A 20,142-nucleotide genomic window follows, 5' to 3' on the forward strand; every position below is an offset into this window, starting at 1 on the left:
AGTTTTTTAAGAAGATGTTGAAGTGAAGTGGGCCAAGGATGGAGCCCTGTGAAACCCTACTGGTGACAGGTCAGCATTCTGATGTCACCCCATTCACTGTAACCCTTTGTGCCCCACAAGGGAGACAGTTTCTTGCCCATTGCATAACCCCATCCAGCTGTGGACTGGGCATTTTTTTCCAGGAGGACGCTGCAAGAAATGGCATCAAAAAAACTTTGCTGATGTCCAAAAAGTTCACATCTACTGGTTCTGTTGACTGGCCAGGTCAGCTACCCTGTCTTAGGTTCAGAGCAGGACATTTTTATCATGAAGATGTGCTGACTGTTACCAGTGAATGCATTGCCCTTCAGATAGATCTTTTTCAACACTTCCCTGAAAATTTTTTTCTATGAATTTTTCAGGCACTGAACTGATGCTGACAGGCCTGTAAGGGTCTTCCTTCCTGCCCTTCTTGAAAACTGGGACAATGTTTGCCAACTTCCAGTCAGCTGGGACCTCTCAGGAGTCTCATGACACTCAAAATCCATTGGGAGAGCATTGTGAACACATCACCCAGCTCTTTGAGAATCCTCAGATGAATCCCATCAGGCCTCATTTGATTTGCAGGGATTCAGCTGGAGCAGCCAATACTGCACAGTTTCAGGGTCAGCTGGGAGCTGATCATTCTCACAGTCATTGTCCTCCAGCTCAGGGTGCTGAGACCCCATTGGTCTGCCATCAGTGTTGAAGATGGGGAAAGAATGTGTCAAACACCTCTGCCTTGTCCATGCCCCTCTTTGTGAGTTGACCATCCTCATCCTGTAATAGGTCAAAGCTTTTTTTACACTGCCTTTTGCCATTAGCATATTTCAAAAAAACCCCTGTTTTATTGTTCCCCGCAGTTCTGGCAGCTTCAGCTCCAGCTGAGCTTTGATTGCATGAATTTTCTCCCTACAGTGGTGAGCAATCTCTATTATTCCCATGTCACCTGACCTTGCTTCCATTGGGCAGACAATTTCCTTAATTGCCTTATTTCCAGGAGAACATTGCTGCTCAGCCAAGCTGGCCTGCTGCCTCACCTGCTTGACTTCTGACATTTGGGAATTTCCTGCTCCTGTGCACTAAGGGGGTGATGTTTAAGAAGTGATCAGCGCTGACAGACCCCCACACCAGAGAAACTTCTTCCCAGGAGGACCTTATTAATTCCCTGGGCAGCCTGAAGTCTGCTTTCCTCATGTCCAGAGTTAAGGTTTTGCCAGCACTTTTCCTCAGGTCAACAGAGATTTTAATCACGTTGTGGTTGCTGTGGACAAGGTGGCCCCAGTCTCTGCTTTGCTCATGAAATCCACCCTGTTGACAAGCAGCAGATCAAGGACATCATCTTTCTGAGTCAGCTACCTTAAGAGTTACTCCATAAAGTTGTGATCCAGGTCTTTAAGGAATCATCTGGTTCAGGCTACACCAGCTGTGTGATGTTCCCAGTTAAATTCTGGCAAGCTGAAGTCCCCCATAAGGATAAGGGCTGTTGGCCTGGAAGGCTCCCTTACGTCCTTAAAGAATAATTCATCAGTGCCATTGTCCTGTTCAGGAGGTCTGTAGTAGCCTCCCATGATGACATCCAGATTCATTATTTGCCCCTTGATTCTTATCCAGAGGCTCTCCATAGTGCCCCTACCAGCTGTGCTATTGCCAAGTGTGCCAGACATTCTAACCCTTCCATTACATGTGATGCAACCCTTCCACCTCTTCCACTCTGCCTATCCCTCCTAAACAGCTTGTAAGAGAAACAGCAAACCTGAGTCCTCTCTTCTTGAGGACTTTTTTTTGGAGTTTCCCAATTGCTCTACTTCTGCCAGAAGAGGGAGAAAAATTCTATCAAATTAAAGTATTTTTAGCCTTTCCTGAGTGTGTAGAGATAAAGTTTCAGATTCATCTTTGCCGTATCTAAAATAAAATTCTTGTCCTGAAGTTGTTTAAAAGAGATCTTACCCACTGCTGGGATGATAAAAGTTATCACATCATGAAAATAGTGCCAGCTGCATTTGTGAAAGCTGCTGTCCAGTTGGAGATAAAAAGCCAGGAAAATCCAAAATGCTAGACTAGACCTTGGACACAGAGAAAACTTGGATTTCTCATTTGCAGTTGTTTCGGGGCATATTTGGGGTTTAGTTTGTTTGTTTATTTGTTTTTAAATGTTCTTTTCCTTTCTTTTGTGCTTCATCCTAATACTTTTAATCTGAATACTTTCAATTTTTTTTGGCAACAGCAAATTAATTTCTTGTATATTCAGAAAGTTGTATTTTAGCTACCCTTTGAAGATTCTTCTGTTACTGCTTTTGATCACATTAGCACCTCTTCCATAAGGAAGTTGCCTTCCATTGACAGACTATAAATATGATAAGCAGAAAATTAATATTGTTTTATAATAAAAACCTAGTACTTCTATTAAAATAATGTATATTTTAAAAATGTTGAATAGCAGGTAAAACAAATTGATTTTGAGCTCCAGCCTCCTTCAATTAAATCTTGCCAAAGGAGGAATGACATAAACCTGTATTTTATATGCCTTCTCAGTCTACTATCATATAGTAATAACCTTTCATATTCAGGTTTGTCAAACATAAGAACAGCTCAATTTCAGTCACCTGAAGTAATTTCAGAATAATTTGCTTCTCATTTTTGTCATAATTCAAATAAATTATATAAGATCATCAAAAGATAGATGTGTATCTTGTTTTATGAAAGCTGAGATCCTTGTTATTAATAAATTTGTGTTTTGAGTTCAAGAACCAGAGTTTATAAATTTGACCTTGACAGTCATTGGTATGTGACAGGAATATAAAGCAGGAAGTTTATTTGGAGCAAACATATTGAAGATTTTTCTAGTCTACAAAATCTCCTAACTATGTACTTCACTAAATAGTGACAAAATAGTATTAAATTTTAATAGTATTAAAATCATAGCTGGCATGGTCGTTCCCTTAACTTAGTTGGCCTGATTTCACTCCACCTTTTCTGTAGCAAAGTTCTATCCAAATACAAGATAGAAAATTATAATACGTGAAGGTTTTACTTCCAGCTTTTAAGAAATCTCTTCATGTGTTCCCAGCCCTCACCTGCATGAAGAATCTTACTTGCAAACATCTGTCTTAAATGGCACAACTGTTAGCCTTGCATAGCAAGTTTCAAGGGTTTGTCACTTGGATCACACAGCCCTCTTTAAACAGTCATTTGTATGCAGCGTGTTATATGCTTTGAATCAATGCCAAATTCAGAGTTCCAATGCCTTGCTACCACTTCAGCCTCAAACAGTTTCTCTGAAAATGCCCTGAGAAGATAATAGCATAAATTTGAGCAGCCTGGGGCAAGGGGATTATTTTTTAATAAACTCGAGCTATGAAAAATAGGAAATATATGCAGTGGCAAATGTGAACAGAAGGAGGAAAATTATGATGGGTTTTAGAAAAGCACAAAGTGTGAAGAAAATATAGTGTTTTGAGGCACAGGTAAAAGTTATGCTGCCCATAAAAGAAAAAAAGCCCATTCATTATACAGCCACTGAGTTGCTCTGTAAGATCATAATGTGAATGCATGTCATGGGTTGAAGGCAGAAAGCAATTACTGATGCCTTGTAGTGGTCAAAATATTTTTAAACTGGATATGCTGATTTTTAAAGATATTTGTGTCTTAACTTATCAAATATGAATTTTGTGTGCTAGAACTGTAAATTTTAAGAGTTGTAGTTACAGAAAGAAAAGTAAAGGTGGTTGTGTTATTCTGAAATGGTGTTATTGCTATCCTTTATTCAAATGAGGATATGAAGAGATGGGGAAAGCGTGAACACTTCCAGAAAAAGATTTCAAAACTTGTATAAGTAATATTCCATCTCTGCAGTGGAATTCTCTCAAGTGCTTTCCATATTGCATGCAAAACTGCAAGAAGAAGCAGAGGGACAGCATTTCATCTTGTGGATGAGAAAATCAAGAACAAGGGATTTATGCATTTAGAACAGAACAATTCCATTTAGAGGGATAGGCTTTGTCTGAACCTCAAAGGAAGTAGGCAACATATCATATCAAGAGATTGCACTAAGATTTTAAACCCTTTGAGGTGGAGTTTTATCTGAGGTTTTAAATTCAAGGTTTTGGGAAGGAAGATAATTCTGAAACAGCACATTTCAAAATGATGCATTTCCCTAGGTAATTTTTGTATCGCTAAAGAAATGTAGAGCTAGAAAATTTCTATCAAATAGGAAATTGGAAAGGGCAGAAAACAGTGACAGGATTATTAGACACAGGAAGGAGAAAAATTACATAGTTATATAAAATTCGTGTGTATGTGTGTGTGTGTGTGTGTGTGTGTGTGTGTAAAACTTGTAGAAGCCCAAGAAAAACCACTGAGAGGATATGAATATATAGTTTTCAGTTTTTTGAGAAGTGAAAGAAACCTGTCACAGGAAAAAAATAGGATAAAGACAATCCTTGCAAAGACATCCTTCAAAAACATGAAGTTTTATCCAAATGAGGAAAATGTGAACATTATAAAATTTGAAATATTACACATAAAAATCTAACGTGAAAGGTCAAATAAGGGGAATAGAAACAAAGGTATAAAGCCATAGCAATCTTCTAAGAAGCCTCCTCCAGATCATGAGGTCAGCTGGAGAGGCTGGAAGAACAAGTAAAATAAAAGGAAAATTTAACAAAGATGTAAAACAGGAGAACTTGCCAAGTCTCTTACAATAGGTTTTTTCTTGTAAGAGACATCAAAACTTGCCCCAGATTTAGATAATAGTAGAAGAAATTGTTAATTAAACAGGTGAAATGGGCAAGGGCTATCAACAGAACGCTTCTATAGAAGCCCACAAATTAAACAGATTAATTACTAACTGAAATATGAGCTTGCCAAGAAGCAGAGCTTTGTGGTGTTCTAGGTGCTAAGTAGGCTTTGGCAAAAAAATAATTTGGTAATACCAAGTTATTCATGGCTCTAAAGACAACTATGCAAAATTGCAAAACTGCAAAACTGCAGAATGTGATAAAATAACAGATGAAATCTAAAATGAAATGTGAAGTGATGGACTCAGTCGGAGCACTGCAAGTTTGAAATTGCACGATGGACTTGGCATGAACTATGTAGAAAAGGGTCTTTGAGCAAAAGCAAACAGTTGCATGAATATTCTAGCTTGATGCTCAGAGGCCAAGGAAGAAGCTGAAATATTAGGAAATATGTGGAAACCAGTGGAATACGAAGTAGAGATTGTTATGCTGGTGTTTGTGTGCCAGGACTGCCCGTATGTTCAGCAGTGTAGGACGTTCTGGTCAGCTGTCTTGAAGAGTACCTATTTCTGTTAAATAAATGCATCTATTCAGTGCTGGGAGAATAGGCACATTGAAGGACATGCAGAGTATTACAGCTATTTTAAGCCAGTTCCTCCATTAAAAAGAATGCAATCTTGGAACAGTCATTACTCAACAGGCATAAACCTGGGACTAGCAGTGCCTGACCTCAGTGCTGCGGTGTGGTGTGTGGTATCAGGACACACACTGTGTTCTCTTGTGTGTGTAAGAGTCAAAATGTATATGAGAGAAGTTAACCTTGTACATATGATAGGACTGCATGTACTTTGGGCAAAGTCGGCATTGTTTTGTTCAGTCATGATACAATCCCTAGGACTGAATCAGACCAACCCAACAGCTGAGTCCTCAGTACTAACACAGAAGTGATGAATAAAATAGTAGCCATTGGTTTATACACTTATAAACAAAGTTATCAAATATACGGTCATAAGGAAAATATATTTAGTGGAAATACTCTTACTCCAAATTGCTTTTTCATGTCCTGTCCCCAGATTCAAAACCTGACTAATTTCCCCAGCTTCCATGTCTCTGGCTATCTGTTCTAAGGCATTTTGTAGGGTAAGTGCTTGACCCTTATTCTTCTGGGATGAATGGAAGTTACTTAAAAAAAAAAAAAAAAAATAAAAAAAATTGTACTAAGTTGACTTATGAGTCTCTCTAATGGTTATTCTGTATTCTGCTAAAATCATATTCACTGTCTCCTAAAAATGAGGCTTTATGATATTATCCAAGAAAGAAATAGAATATATAGCAATATCTTTACATTCCTTAGTGCTTTACAATGTGCTACAGTAATTTTACTCCATCTTTTTTATTAAAAATCCAGCATCCTGATGGATATTATCTAATTATCTAATACATACCTGTAATTAATGATATTTCTAGTAACAAGTCCTTTGAATTTTCTGGCATTGATACTCGTGTTGTATCCATACAGAAATATGTCATAAAAAAAGTTCTGAAAATATACTCTCCTCCTTGCATAGCCTGTTAGTGCTTCCTGAAAAGTGGTTCTCATAACCCGCATTTAATGCTTTTCAAATGTAGGAGAAAACTTACGAGAAAGTTTCTCCAGTGTTAACTCAATTTTTTCTTCAATAATATCTTTGGACTTTATATTGTATCTGCAAAAGAATACAGTACTTAAAAATCAAGGGCTGACAGTAAAATTATTTGGCGTTATTGTTAAAACAGATCATGGTAAATATGATTTTGCTTTGAAAAATTAAAGAAAAATGGTCCTGCAAGTGTGAGAAGAGTTTATGTCTATTCTGCTGAATTTAAATGTTGATGTTACCTGGATCAATGTTAAAATTACCATTTTCTCCACTGGAGAGAGACTGTTTATGTATCATTCTTGCCTACAGAAGAGGTTGTTGTGGATCAGGAAGTTTAAAAAAACCCCACTAAAATACTAAACAGTTATGATTTAATTCAGTCTAGTTGACAAGTCTAAAGGCCATTTATATGCACTCTTCAGAGATGTTAATATTATATATAGTATATTTCTCCACTTAACTTCTAAGTAGTTTTGAAACACTAGCTTTTATTGTAGTGTTTTTAAATTTAGAGAATATAAGGAAATTAAAAATGATAGGAACAAGGTTTTTATCTTTTTTTTTTCTTTTTAAACTCATATAGCAATGACTTTTTTGGTATGGCATTTATAGTCTTGCTTGTTCTGCATTAAGCCAAGTGTAAAATGGAATATTCACACTTATGCCAATTATAATTTTTTTAAAAGTAGTGTAAATGCTTTTTGAATATTGAATTTTTTTTGAAAAATATCTACAATGAGAAAAATTTCTATCTATAGAAAATAGATCATTGAATTAAAGGAGGCAAAAGCCAGTCTAACTAGGCACGTTTGACTGATTCCTGGGTTATGCTTTAGAAGAGTTTTAAAAAAAAGACCAGTAGGAATATATTTGGCTCCAAATTTTCCTACTGTCTTGGGGTGAAATGCAAGATGTTTCCAAAAGTACATATTCTATTACACTCTGTTGAAACCAGGTGTGACAGTGTTCTTTATCTCTTTCATAACCCACCCCTCATAACTGGGGGATATCTTCTATTAAGGGGCCAGCTCTTAAAACCAGGTGTGGCAGTGTTCTTTATCTCTTCCACGACCCTTCCTCCCTCCAGGGAGGATATCTTCTGTTAATGGTCTCCCTGTCATGACTGATAGAATTACCTCATCCCATTGTGAGATGCTCCACCCAGGGGGAGGAGCCAAGCATTCCTACCTGAATATAATCAGGGGCTCGAAACACCACAGCAGCCTTTCTCCACTGGATTCCCAGAGGTGAGACTGGGCCCAACTACACCACTGGACCTTCAGAGGAAAACTGCACCCTTCATTGCCTCAACAGAACCACATCAGTCACTCCAGGAGGGCTGCAGCCACCATTTAATCAGACTCCTACCAGCACTCTAACCAACAGGGTGTCAGGTTGTATTCTGTCAGTGGGTTGTTTATTATTTTTTTCTTCGTTTTAGATTTTGTACTACTATATTTTTAATTTTAATTTCCTTAGTAAAGAACTGTTATTCCTGTTCCCATATCTTTGCCTGAGAACACCATGATTTCAAGATTATAATAATTCATGTGGGGGGGTGGTTTACAATTTTTTTTTTAATTTCAAGAGAGATTTCTGCCTTACTTAGCAGACACCTGTCTTTTCAAACCAAGACACCTACTCAGTCATAACTAGGAAAACACTAGGAAAATAGTGGCTTGCTTAGCGTAGGAGAGAGCATGTACTGATGAAGCTTTTGCCTTTCTTTCACATCTGTTCCAGTTGTCTAGGTCTTTCACAGCCTGTTGCTTTGGAAAATTTCTTCAGTGAAGCTTAGCAGATTCACTGGAGTGTCTGTTCTTTTGTTTTGGCTTTTTTAAAAGTTCCTTTTATTTCCTTTTGTATGTGCTTGTTCTAGGGAAACAAGTCCAAGTAAAATGATACAAAACACATTAAAGAGTTCCAGAAGTGGTCCTGGACACTGAATGAGTCATACACTGCAGATATAAGCTCAGGCCTTTTGGATCTTTATCTAAAGTTGTAAAGAGAGTGTACTTTGCTTGGCTCTGAGGTTAAAGTCTGTAAACACATTTTTTCAGAGAAATGGCAGTTTTCTTACAGCAGATTGGAGAGGCAGAAGATCATTCAAGAGCTCTCTGTCCTGTATGATAATGTGGTTTTTTTTCCCCCTATCTATTTAACTGAAAGAAAGTTGGCTACCTTACCAGCCCTGATCTGCTCAGAAATAGAGACATGTCAGAGATAATCAGTATGAGTTCTACATCTCACTCATGTAAATGGATGTTGGGTGGCAACAGGGATTAAGCTTTATCTCAAATCTTTGTTGCAACTTTTATAGAAAGATTTTAAGGAGTGATTGGCAACCCAAATCACTGTTGAAAATCTTTCTCGATCATGTATATTTCCAAATGACTAAGTATAACATTTGTATGGTAGTCAAACAGGAAGGGGGAGAAAACTCTTGAGTCTAGTGTTGTATTTTGTTAAACACAGTGCTATTGCAGACACAGGTGACCCTAGAGTCAGACTTAGTATTACTAACCATAATCTTGCCAGCTTCCAGTAGCCTTCTCCCCAAAATCACTTCATTCTACATCACTACATTGAAACCCATTTGCTCAGGTTTTAGATAGGTACCTAAGCCAGTTTACACATAGTGTATAAAAGAGAGCAAACACAACATATAGGCATGCAGAGCGTTAGTTCCTGATGGAAGAAAATGTCTGCATGTTATTTTCTGGTTGCTAAATGCCTGTTAGATGGGTCATGGACAGCTGTTGCACTCAAGAAATTGTTCAAGGTCAAGTCATATATGATAAAATAGCACAAGCATTTCCCAGGTAGTTTAATGCATTCCTGCACAAATTTTAGGGAGATTTAAAAAAATAAATACTATTAAAAAATGTGAGGTTATCTAACAAGTTGGAAGAACATAAGTCCATCAAATTGTGCAGTAACTCCTATTTTGCAGAGTTCTGTAGCATCCTTTAAATATGCTTTTTCTGTAAAGAGACAAACATGCATGCATGCAAATAAACAACAACAATATCCAGATGTCACAAAAACATAAATCTCCTGATTTACCCTGGAATCTGCTCAAGCAGACTGTCAGAATTCTTTGTTGTTTTTTATTCCTCCTCTTATGATATTTCTCTAGTATTTTTTTTTCTAAATTTCTTAGAACCTGAAGTGGTAATATTTTGCTCTGTATGAATGTGCCACTTTGCTTGATGGAACTTCACACCCTGAAAATATCTTGAAAGAGCAGGGAAAACTAGAGCTATAAACAGATCATAAGGGCAAGTTGTTTACATAGATTTTGTCATCTCTTAATCACCTGTTCAGAAAAAAAAAAATGTAATTGAGCAACCAGCTCAGAAGAAGCATTTACATTTTCATTGTCCTCTATAATTTAGAAAATAAGCAGTATCAGAAAAATCTTCAATTTGAAGTCACCAGTTTTTTTGTTAGTCTTTGTTGTGCTTACATTTTTTATATATGCTTATATGTTATTGTTTAGGCTTAATGACTAAGGTGATGAAATAAAGTTTATATATATTGTTCTGCTTGTAGTCCAAAATGAGTATCTTCTGTTTGTACTGTTTCTTTGGATAATATTTTGGTCATACCATGTTCAACAGGAATAAAATCCATAATACTTTAATGAAACCTTGGAAAGCTTGTAAGGTCTGGAAGAAGGGCATCTATCTGTGTGACTCAGATCCCTGTTAGAATAAATGGCACCAGTCTAGCTGCTGGAAGTACCTCTGGGCTAGTTCAGTGGTGTTATGTGCAAATTCTAGGTATTGCACCCACAGAAAAATGAGGATTAGGGAATGTTCTTCAGTCTCTTCAATTAAATGTTCACAGGACAAGAAGTTACCTCTCCAGAATTCAGCCTAATACTGAATAGCCTGCATTTTCCTCCTTGATTTTAAGATTTTTAAGAGCTCTGCTATCCTGTTTTCTGGCTGTGATGTGGACTGATGTATTATGGTTGTTCATAGAAAAATGCCTGAGAATGTTTAAAACAGAAAGTCATGTAATATGTAAAAGAAATATCTGATCCCCATTTAATGTGGTAGTACTATTTTCATCAGTTAAAGCCATAAAATTATACCTTGATTTCATACATAGTTCTAGGTATTTTATTAGACTTCTATGAATTTTATAGTTTAATTAGATAAGTGTATTACTCTCTTGTGTGTATTGCTGGAATAGATTGAACTATGATTTATTTACTTTTGTGTCCATTATAAAAATAATGTTAGAATACTCTTGTGGATGCTGATTTTTGCTGATATAATTGATGTTATATTAGGAGATTTTACTGTAGCATCTCTGTTGGTCAGAAATCATATTTTATCTCCTCTTTGGCTGGCTGAGCTAAGGAAGAAAATGTGTGCAGAAATGTAGCTGGCTCAAAGGAGAATATAAATCTTTTAACTGCCTGATCTCAGAGCATCTGAATTTCCCTTTAATTCCACTTTTCCATGATTATTGCAATGCATGTAGCCAGAGGCTGACAAATGCTTCTTTTCAATACTGGGATGCCATGCCATCATCAGTTGCTAGGGGTTTTTGCTCAGTTATTGTTTTAATACAATGGCAAATTTGTCAAATTCTGACAACTATATGAAAGTATCCCACTGCTGGTTTAAACATTCTTAGGCTCCTGGATTTGAAAATTAATCTAGATGACCTTATTTCTTTGAATTTTTAGCATATGCATTGGTTTGAATAGCATATATGTTAAAAGATGCCATTAGACTGAGAAGCTGGATAAAAATATCCAATAAGCCTTATTTCATGATTGCAAACACTACTGCCAATGTCTAGTTAAATATACTTGTGGGGAAAAGCCTGTAATCAGAAGCTCATAATCTTTTGCAATTTTTTAAGGTGGTATGCATTTGTTATTGCTTGTAAAGCATGATCTGTTCACGGATATGTTTGCAGTATGGTTCAGGGTGACTATGTGTAGAATGAACTAGTGATACATGAAACATTTGCCCTGGTGGATCTTGGGATGTGTGCAGCTTTTATACACCGATGAAGTATCTTACAAGTGAATGTTGAACAAATTGAAAGGCCTTTGTTTTAATTATATAAATTCATTTCTTTCCATATAGAAGCTATTTGGATGATCAAGGGATAAAACCTCACCTTTGACTTGCAAAACACCCCTGATTTAGTCCCAGTCACCATGAATAAGAATACTTGGAGTCTACATGGGAAGAGCAAGAGTGTAAGTAGAAGGTTTTCTTTTTCTCGCTTTTTAATTTAATATCAGTATTCTTCCACACTACTTCTATGTTGTGTTAGGCTTTCAAATGCCACTCTGTGAAGCAGAATGATAAAATCATTTTTCCTTGTACCCAAATTTTATATCTGTAACCTAAATAAATGTGTCTTCAACACCCAGATATAAGATTATTGAATAGTAGTATGGTTTGAGTGACATTTTTCTTTCGTTGTTTGTAATTGACACATTAATTTCCCACAGTTTGTTTTTTTTTTTTTTTAAAAAAAAAAAGTTGTTAAAAGTTTTTTCTTGAGCATTCATTGAAATACAAGATTATATAATGTCTACCTTGTACTCAGTTGTAAATGTATGCCCCTGCACTGATGTCAGGGACTGCACTCGATTGGATACAAAATGTTAACTATGAAATATTCCAGGAGTACAATGAGAAAATAAGCTAATTATATAAGCATAGATTTAGATAAGGCTTAATTTTGCTTATTTTCTGGTCTTTGTCTGGTGTTTAGTCCTATGTGTATAAGTCTCTCAATATCCAGACAGCTCTTCTGAAGCAGAGAGGTTTGGACATTTCGGACTCTGAAAGATATTTTTTAACCTGCAAAATAAACTTCCTTATTTTTGTGTTAAATCCTAGCATATCTTGCTCTGCAAACTTAATTAGAGCCATCTGCAACTATTTTTCTTTGAACTGGGTACATAGGATATTTCTTACTGTTTGTTGTTTTGAAATTGTAAAATACATAATCTCTGAGGAATTATTTTAAGCTATGTGGTTTTTGACTACTACTAATTTTTTGACTACTTCTTGTAGGGGAATAGTGAAACTATTTGAGCTATTTGAACAAAAGTGACTTTGGAGAAGCCTCATTAGACGTGTTGAGCACAGCCAAAGATTTCATATCACATATCAAATCCTCCATCGTTCCACATGCCTGTCAATTTGAATTTTCTTCGTAAAAGTCATCCCTGGTCTGCCAGACCAGTCATTTAATGAAAAGACCAACTGGTGAAAAAGTAAAAATGCCATCAGCTGAACTGAATAATCTTAAAAAGAAGGATGGAATATAATTTTTATTTAATTTTATATATTATATATAAATTATATAAAATTAAATAATTTTATTTAATGGGATATTGTCACATACCTTTCAAGAAAGTTTTTATCCTTTTAGGCAACGTGGGAATCAGGGTGTTGGTTCAGTGGTTTGAGATGTCAGTGAACATAATTTACTTAATATAGAAGATGAACCTGCAGATATGTGTGAACATTTGGGTATTTTCACCAAATATAGAACTCACTGTGCATCATGAACTAACTGAAGCTAACTTTAACAGTGTAGCATAGTAGAAACTGCTGATAGAAAATACTAAAACATTTCCATCCCTTTTCTAACAATACATCTAGTACTGTTAAAATAATTTGCAAGTGATCTGGTCTTTAGAAATACGTAATTAATATTTATTAACTGTACTTCTTCTAATAGATTTTTTTATTCCATTACTTGAACTATCCTCAGATGGCATAATATGTCTAATCCTGCTAGATATTTGCTCTCTCCCTGATGGTTTCCAGAGTATTGCTATTTGTTCTTTTCTTGCTAGACTATGGAGTTGCATTTAACTGTTTTCATGAGAAGCGTTTATATAATCATAATTTCTTTATTTCAGTGTTGCTCACAGCATTCAGTGAGGATGTCAGCATCCATGTCCTTTCAGTCTATGTGTACTATTTCTCTAATACTTTTCCTTAGGTATCTTTAGGTAGCTCTTCATTTATTCTGTAACTTTTCCTCTTAAATAATTTCCTCCTTTTCTTTTTTTGTTCCTCTTTTCCAGCATTTTAAACTCTTTAGAATATTCTAGGTGTTCTAATGCTTATAATTCCATGACTTATCATTTCTGAAATTACAGCTAAATTTTTGTTCCTCTCTGTCTCCTTTCCTCTCTCCCTCCCTGTATGTTTTTTTCCTTCTCCATTTCCACCCCTTCCCCACGACAAAGTTACTTCTGGTAAGGAACAGAGTTTTAGTTAGTACTGATCAACCATAGAATGATTTTTTTTTCAATATTTTTTATAATAAACTGTGAACTTGACATTTTTGTGTGTTTCAGAAGGGCTTCATATTATTTTCATAACTACGTAAGCAAGGCAAAATATTTCCACACACTATTTCTAGAGCTTTGTGAATATATGTGAATATAATTTGTTTTTTATTGAAAAGCATGATGAAATGTATTTTCTGGTACTTCCAAAATTCCAAAATTCAAACTTCTAGCCTATCTTCAATGAAACTAGCATTGCATACAACTAGCTTTACTGACATGACAGCATCTATAATAAATAACTTTTCAACAAGGTATTGTAATAACTAGATTTGTGTAGGAGTATATTGGAGCATATTTGGTCAGCTAAAGGAAGTAAGATTACTTTCAGGTGATGAGCATTCTAGTATCAAGAATGAAGTCTGAATGTCACACTGTGTGGGATTTTATCTTGGAACATTGTGTCAGAAGTGAGTCAATCCTTGTGAAATCTGAAAGTAGCTATATTGCAAGAAAATGAACCAAGAAAGAGGATATATTTAGCAACTGGGTCTGCTTAAACTGTGGCATTTCAACAGCTTCAGTAACAACAAAAGAAAAGGAGTGGGGGACAGAAAAGAAAACTAGAAGTTTAAGGGTATTTTGTCTGCCCTTGAAATTTATTATAATTTGTAAAAACCTAGAAGTTCAAGACTTTTGAATTCATAAATATAAAAAGTATATTTTCAACAGTGATAGCTTTAGGATAAACTACTGTTCACTAATAGGAGACAAAGTAGCTGACATTTTATGACAAAAACTTTAAAAGCAAAGTTTTGTCCACTGGGGTCAAAAAATTCTGGACCTCAAAATGGAATGCTCCCCAAAGAGAGGTTCCAGGAAAGGTTCTGAGAGCTTGGCTGCATGCAGAAGTTGTGAGCAGAGGGAGGTGGTGGTGGCAAATCATGCAAAGCAGGCACAGAGCGCCCATAGAGAAGTGCAAAGAAGGCCAGAGAGCTATTTGCAAATAGCTGACTCACAGATATGTTTTCATCCAAAGTTCTTAGGGCTAGATTGTCATAACCTTTGCTTATGATGTGTGGGCGTAAAGAGAAGTTAAACACTTCTTTTATTCCTATGCTCATTTCTCCTTAGATGATGAGTCTCAGAGAAGACAAGGGCCAAGGGCTCTTAGTCTGCCACTCTTCCTGTAGGGAGAGGGAGTGTCGTCCTATCTACTACCCCAGACAAATGCACTACACTCCTCTGCTCACCATCTAGAATAGTTAGTCAGCAACACTCAATACCAAAAAGCAAAGTGATGTAGTTCTCCATTGAGAGTGTGAAGCAATTGCAAAGGAGTTCAGTTCCAGGCCCTTTCTGGCACAGAGCAGTTCTGTCAGACAGAAATTCTTGCTTTAGGTCAGTAGATCTGAGTAAGCAATTTGTCAACAGACAAACTTGCAGTGTTCCAGAAGCATTTTTTATAATAAAATTGCATTAGTTACAAATAAATTGATTTTTCTTTCATCACCAATGGTTAGGTCCATTTGTTATCTCATTGAAGGATACTTAGAGAGAGATTGCTTGGACTAACCATTCTTAATTAATGGGAAGCAATTACATTACATATTCTTTGCCTTATTCCACCTCTCTATCTGCAATACAGTCTTTGCAAATGAAACAAGTGATAGAAAAGGCAAAGGTGGGACATTGCTAAAGGGCAAATTGAAATTCATACAGTGGTGCTATTTTTCCCTTAATGTCACTGGTTGGCTGGCAAAATGGACATTTTATGCAGCATTTATCTCATGTAAAGCATCAGCTTATGTGCAGAGAATTCTGAGGAGAGAGTAAGCAATGTGTGGGATAGCTTTCATCCTTTTATTTCAAACATTCCTTCTACAGGGTCTAGTTATAATGCCTATTGTGAGAGTCCAGTCTGAGAAACAATACCTGAATTTGGATCCTATTAAATTTATTACTTTGTGTTAATTTACTGTATTCACATGTGTGCACTTGATAATAGCCTTTTAGTTGTGGGATTTTCTTTTGGAAAGAGAGGAAAGGTACTATAGCAGGAATACACTAGTTTATTCCTGACACACATATTGCATGTGTTCATTTCCTCCCACTCATTCTGGATTTCTTCATTTTAGTCTTCCACCCTCTCCAGTCTTTCATGGAAGTTCTGGCTAATGCTTCCAGCTACCCTGTTTTGTTCAGATCTCAAAATCTATTCTCCATAGTCAGAAGGAAGAATCCATCTGACTCTGATATTTCTGAGATTAAAAGACATGCTTTTGTCATAAATCTCTCTTTTCTTCCCTTGACTCTTCTCCTAGTTCATCTTCTGCCTATGTTCCTAATTAAGTTCCAGCCTTTTTGAACCAAGTCTTACCTCCTTATCTAGGGCCTGGGCAGTATTTAGAATTTTGAAACATAACTGCATCATTTTGGAACAGGAAACATTGAACTCCCACTCATGTGCTAACAGACATAAAAATCCTAATCTGTAACTCAAATGTCATCCACAATTATGCAAATCTGAAAAATAATCTGTGGGAAAATTATATTTCTTTAGTCCAAATTACATCAACAGGAAAAAAATCTCTTGGTGATTTGAGTGGGTGTGACAGAGTTTTATATCTCAGTTACAGTAGCAAAACCCTGAATTACACCTAGGTCTCTACTTGTTGGAGTTCTTGCACATTTGTGTCATTGGCATCCTTTGTCCCAGTTCTTCCTATCTGCAACAATGATGTCTGCTGGGAGGTTGTATCTTCTCAGCAATACATTTATGTCTCCCTGAAAACTAAGACTTTCAATCTTGTTTACATAATTTCTAAGAACTTTCCCAGGACAGTGACTGTGAACATAGATATGTGTACATTCTTTCTGATACACATCTTTTGATGAACGTCTCGCACAACTAGTGTGGTTGGAAAGGTGGTAACCTAACTATCCAATCCCTGGCCATTGCCGAGAATCTATAAATGCTGAAGTTGTAAGAATAAAACCAGTTTTTTTTCCCTGTCACATGGGAGCAGTGTCTATGTGAATCATTGTGTGTCTTACAGAGACACATTTATGCTCTCAATTTTTCCACCCTGTGCCTTATTACAGACTCTTGAAGAAGCACAGTGTATGGTTCATGGGAAGGACTGGGAGGTGTCAACCATTTGTTTCAGAATTTCACCTACTTCTGTGTTTTACTCAGAGCCAATTACTCCAAATCTGACACCATATCCAGCCCTTTTGTTTTTACTGTTTGGTGGGAGCTGCTCCTACCTTTGGAATAATTCAATGCAGAGGTGAATATAATACCCCCAAAAGATCTCACTCTATGACTGTAAGAAATTATGCTTAACCTAAAGAGTGTAAACTTAAATAAAATAGGTGTTAAAGGGTTAAAAAAGGAGAAAAATGGGTAGATTACTGAGTCCTGGAATAGGCAAATTAGAAGTAAAGACAATAAAGATCAGGACTTTATACATTCCACTTCATATTGAAGGCAGGTAGTGGTAAGGGAGGAGTAAAGGAAAGACATGAAAGTGGTGGAAAATGTAATTAAAACACAGTAATATTAAAGATTTAATGGTCTCCCTACTTTTGCTTCCCACTTACTTATTACAGTGTATTTCTAATACCTGACTGAGTTTCTAGATGCTCTTCTCTCTTAAAATATGAAGATAGGCTGGCTCTTCGTTTTGCAAACACTGTATCTTTTGACTCCCTCTTTCAGACTAAATTTTGAAATGGTGCCTAGGAGAAGGCTGTGACAGAGTGAGTGATACAGGAGAATATGCAAGTAACTGATGCACGTGATATATGGAGAGAAATGCCATATTGGATAATTATTTTTAATGTAAATTCTGCTCTTATTTGTCTTTCATTTGTTATTTTAAATTATAGTTAGTTATTTTCATAATCTATGCATGTGCCAGAATGCAATGGATATTGCATGCTCATGTTCTTCTTCATGACAAGGTCCTTGAGATATTTATAATAAATGCTAAGTATTTTCAATAGAAATATAAAATATCAAGACTTTGGAAGTATGATAGTTATAGAGTACTAAAGAATGGTAAGTTGCAGTCACATGCATGATATTTTTAGGGGAACAAATACTGTAGCAGGACAATTTGCTAGCTGTTTTTGTTGAAAATGGAAGTGGCCTCATACTAGTTGTTATGAAAAAAGGTAATTCCCTGGCAAGGATTACTGTTCCTTGGCAATTGACAGTATCAGGAGACGTGAAGAATTAAAAACAATTAAGAGTTGAGTAGTATTAAAACTTGAGGAGGTTGACAAGTATATTTCAGAATTAGGACTGCCCTTCTGCACTTAGATGGTAGTCTTGTTATTGGAGTTTTGCATTTTCTATTTTGTTTCTTAAGCAATGGCTTCAGAAACTGCTGTGACTGTATGTAAAAAATGAGAATTTTTTTCTTTATGTTGTACAGTTTTTTTCCCTTTTGACACAGGCAGTATATCTTGTGTTTTATTTATGTATGCATACAGTGTCTGTACAGATAAATACAGAGCCCAGAAAAGCAGAAAGCATATGCTATATATGTCCATTAGGAAGCCCTTAAAGAAGGGAGAACATGATCAGATTTCCTTAAATGAATAAAAAGTTCCATTAAAAAAATCAAATCCAGTTCTGAAAAGAGGTAATATCAAACTTGCTTTTCTGTGAAAATATGAGGCTTTTGTCACTGACCTCTAAGTGTGTTACTTTATGTAGGACCTCAGTAAGAACACTGAAAACCACCTATGAACAGTGAAACTGCATGATCTGTAGCCCCTGAGCAGATTAATCTGGTGGGTTGAAAACCTCATATTATCCGTGAAAGGGCTGGTTAAATCTTCGGATTCTCACCTATTTATTTCAGCACTGCAGAATCTGGGAATATCTGTTTTTCCAGTTTATTTTCTTTCTCCCTCCTTTTTAAACTTTATTTTAATTTAGATCAAAAGTCATCTAAAGAAAAGAAACAATATGTTGAAGATCTGGAGAATTTCTGCTTTTCATTTCATCCTTTGCTTTTATGATTCAATACAGTTTGAGAGCACAGTTAACAGAAAGAGACAAGCAGCATTATCTCTAGCCAAGTCTGTGCAGCAGAAGTCCCCATAAAGTGCTTCCTTCAGAGCTGGGACTGGACTAATATAAATATATCGATTTAATTTTAAATACTTTGATTTTCAAAGTGGAGAAGAACCTGTTTCTAAGATTTTTGAAGAAATCTTTTGGTCAGTTGTAGTTGAATATTTGGGGATAGATCTTAAATTGTGGTCCCCAAAAGACCAAATGAGGCCTACTAGTTATTTTTTTCATGTCTCTGTAAAGAGAGGGGTCAAAAGAAACAAATTTTGTGATTTGTCCTTCCATATTCCACTTCTGTTATTTCCAATTTTCACATTTAAATATGCAAAATAACTAGAGATATCCCAACTCCTCTCTTTGTCTCTTTATAGAACCAGTAAGTATTATCCCACACTTTCAGGAAGTGCTGACAAAGATGGCTTTTTATTTTGAAACCTCCAAAAGGCTGTGATATACTGCCCTGTCAGTCCTAAGCTGGAAAAATGAAGGAGGCTCAAACTTGCTTGAGGCTAGTACTCATATCTCATATCTCAGATCATATGTTCTAGAAAATGATTTGAGTTTGATTTTTCAGATTTTTTTTTTTCTGCTGCTGTGCTTCTGTTCTCATCCACTCTCCCCAACCCCTGCCTTTTTTTAAAAGTCAGGATAACTTGCCTAGAGACTTAATTACTTATCACTCACCTTTATAAGTACATAACACAATGGAAACCTTGGATCTGATGGACTTTCACTGTGATTTGTGACTTTCCTGAACACAATCTTCCAAGATAACTGTAACTTCCAAGACTTTTTTCTTGCTTTGGGTTCCTTGCTGTTAGCTTTCACCTATGCTTTTGACACATGCTTACAGCTTTTTCATGATCTTACCTGCTTTTTTGGAGCATTTTCTGGGTCCCTGTTAGGATATTAGACCATCCATCTTCCTTTCCTATTTAAGATCCGGAAAGCAGTGAAGGCTGTGGTGCAATGTCAAAAATAGTCTGTTACAATCTGCAAAATAAGCCAAATTCTGTTAGCTCTTTTACCAGATATTACAGATTAGGACATTGCAACATCTCATCTGGACATTTTGCTGCAAAATATAATAATAAAAACAGAGTTTAAAAAAAATCAGGGCTCCCCTTAAAAAGCCACTCCAGCAATATCAAAGAAATACTTAATTTGGTATCAAAGAAACCAGATTTATTTTTGTAAGGTAATTTACATGATCTTAATTAAGTGGAAGCTACAAGTGATTGCAAGATGATTTAAAAAAATGAATTAACATACACAATATTTTTGGCTAAAGGATTGGAAAAAAAATCAGTTTTTTTTTGAGTTGGGGGATATTTTTTTAATATACATGTTATACTTAATAAT

The 20,142-nt window shown here is 35.9% G+C and overlaps 1 protein-coding gene across 3 annotated transcripts in view; it reads left to right on the plus strand.

Moving 5' to 3' along the window:
• Window positions 1–20,142, plus strand: part of PDE4D (phosphodiesterase 4D) — a 491,756-nt gene that overhangs the window by 34,141 nt on the left and 437,473 nt on the right. For all 3 annotated transcript variants that reach the window (XM_086867128.1, XM_086867130.1, XM_086867129.1), the window contains exon 2: window positions 11,512–11,627. In XM_086867128.1, the coding sequence (XP_086723254.1) occupies window positions 11,586–11,627 (42 nt within the window). In that variant the 5' untranslated portion in view covers window positions 11,512–11,585. The remainder of the gene's footprint in view (window positions 1–11,511; window positions 11,628–20,142) is intronic.

Source organism: Cyanistes caeruleus, chromosome Z (assembly GCF_971803275.1).
Source record: "Cyanistes caeruleus chromosome Z, bCyaCae1.hap1.1, whole genome shotgun sequence".
Lineage (NCBI taxonomy): Eukaryota > Metazoa > Chordata > Aves > Passeriformes > Paridae > Cyanistes > Cyanistes caeruleus.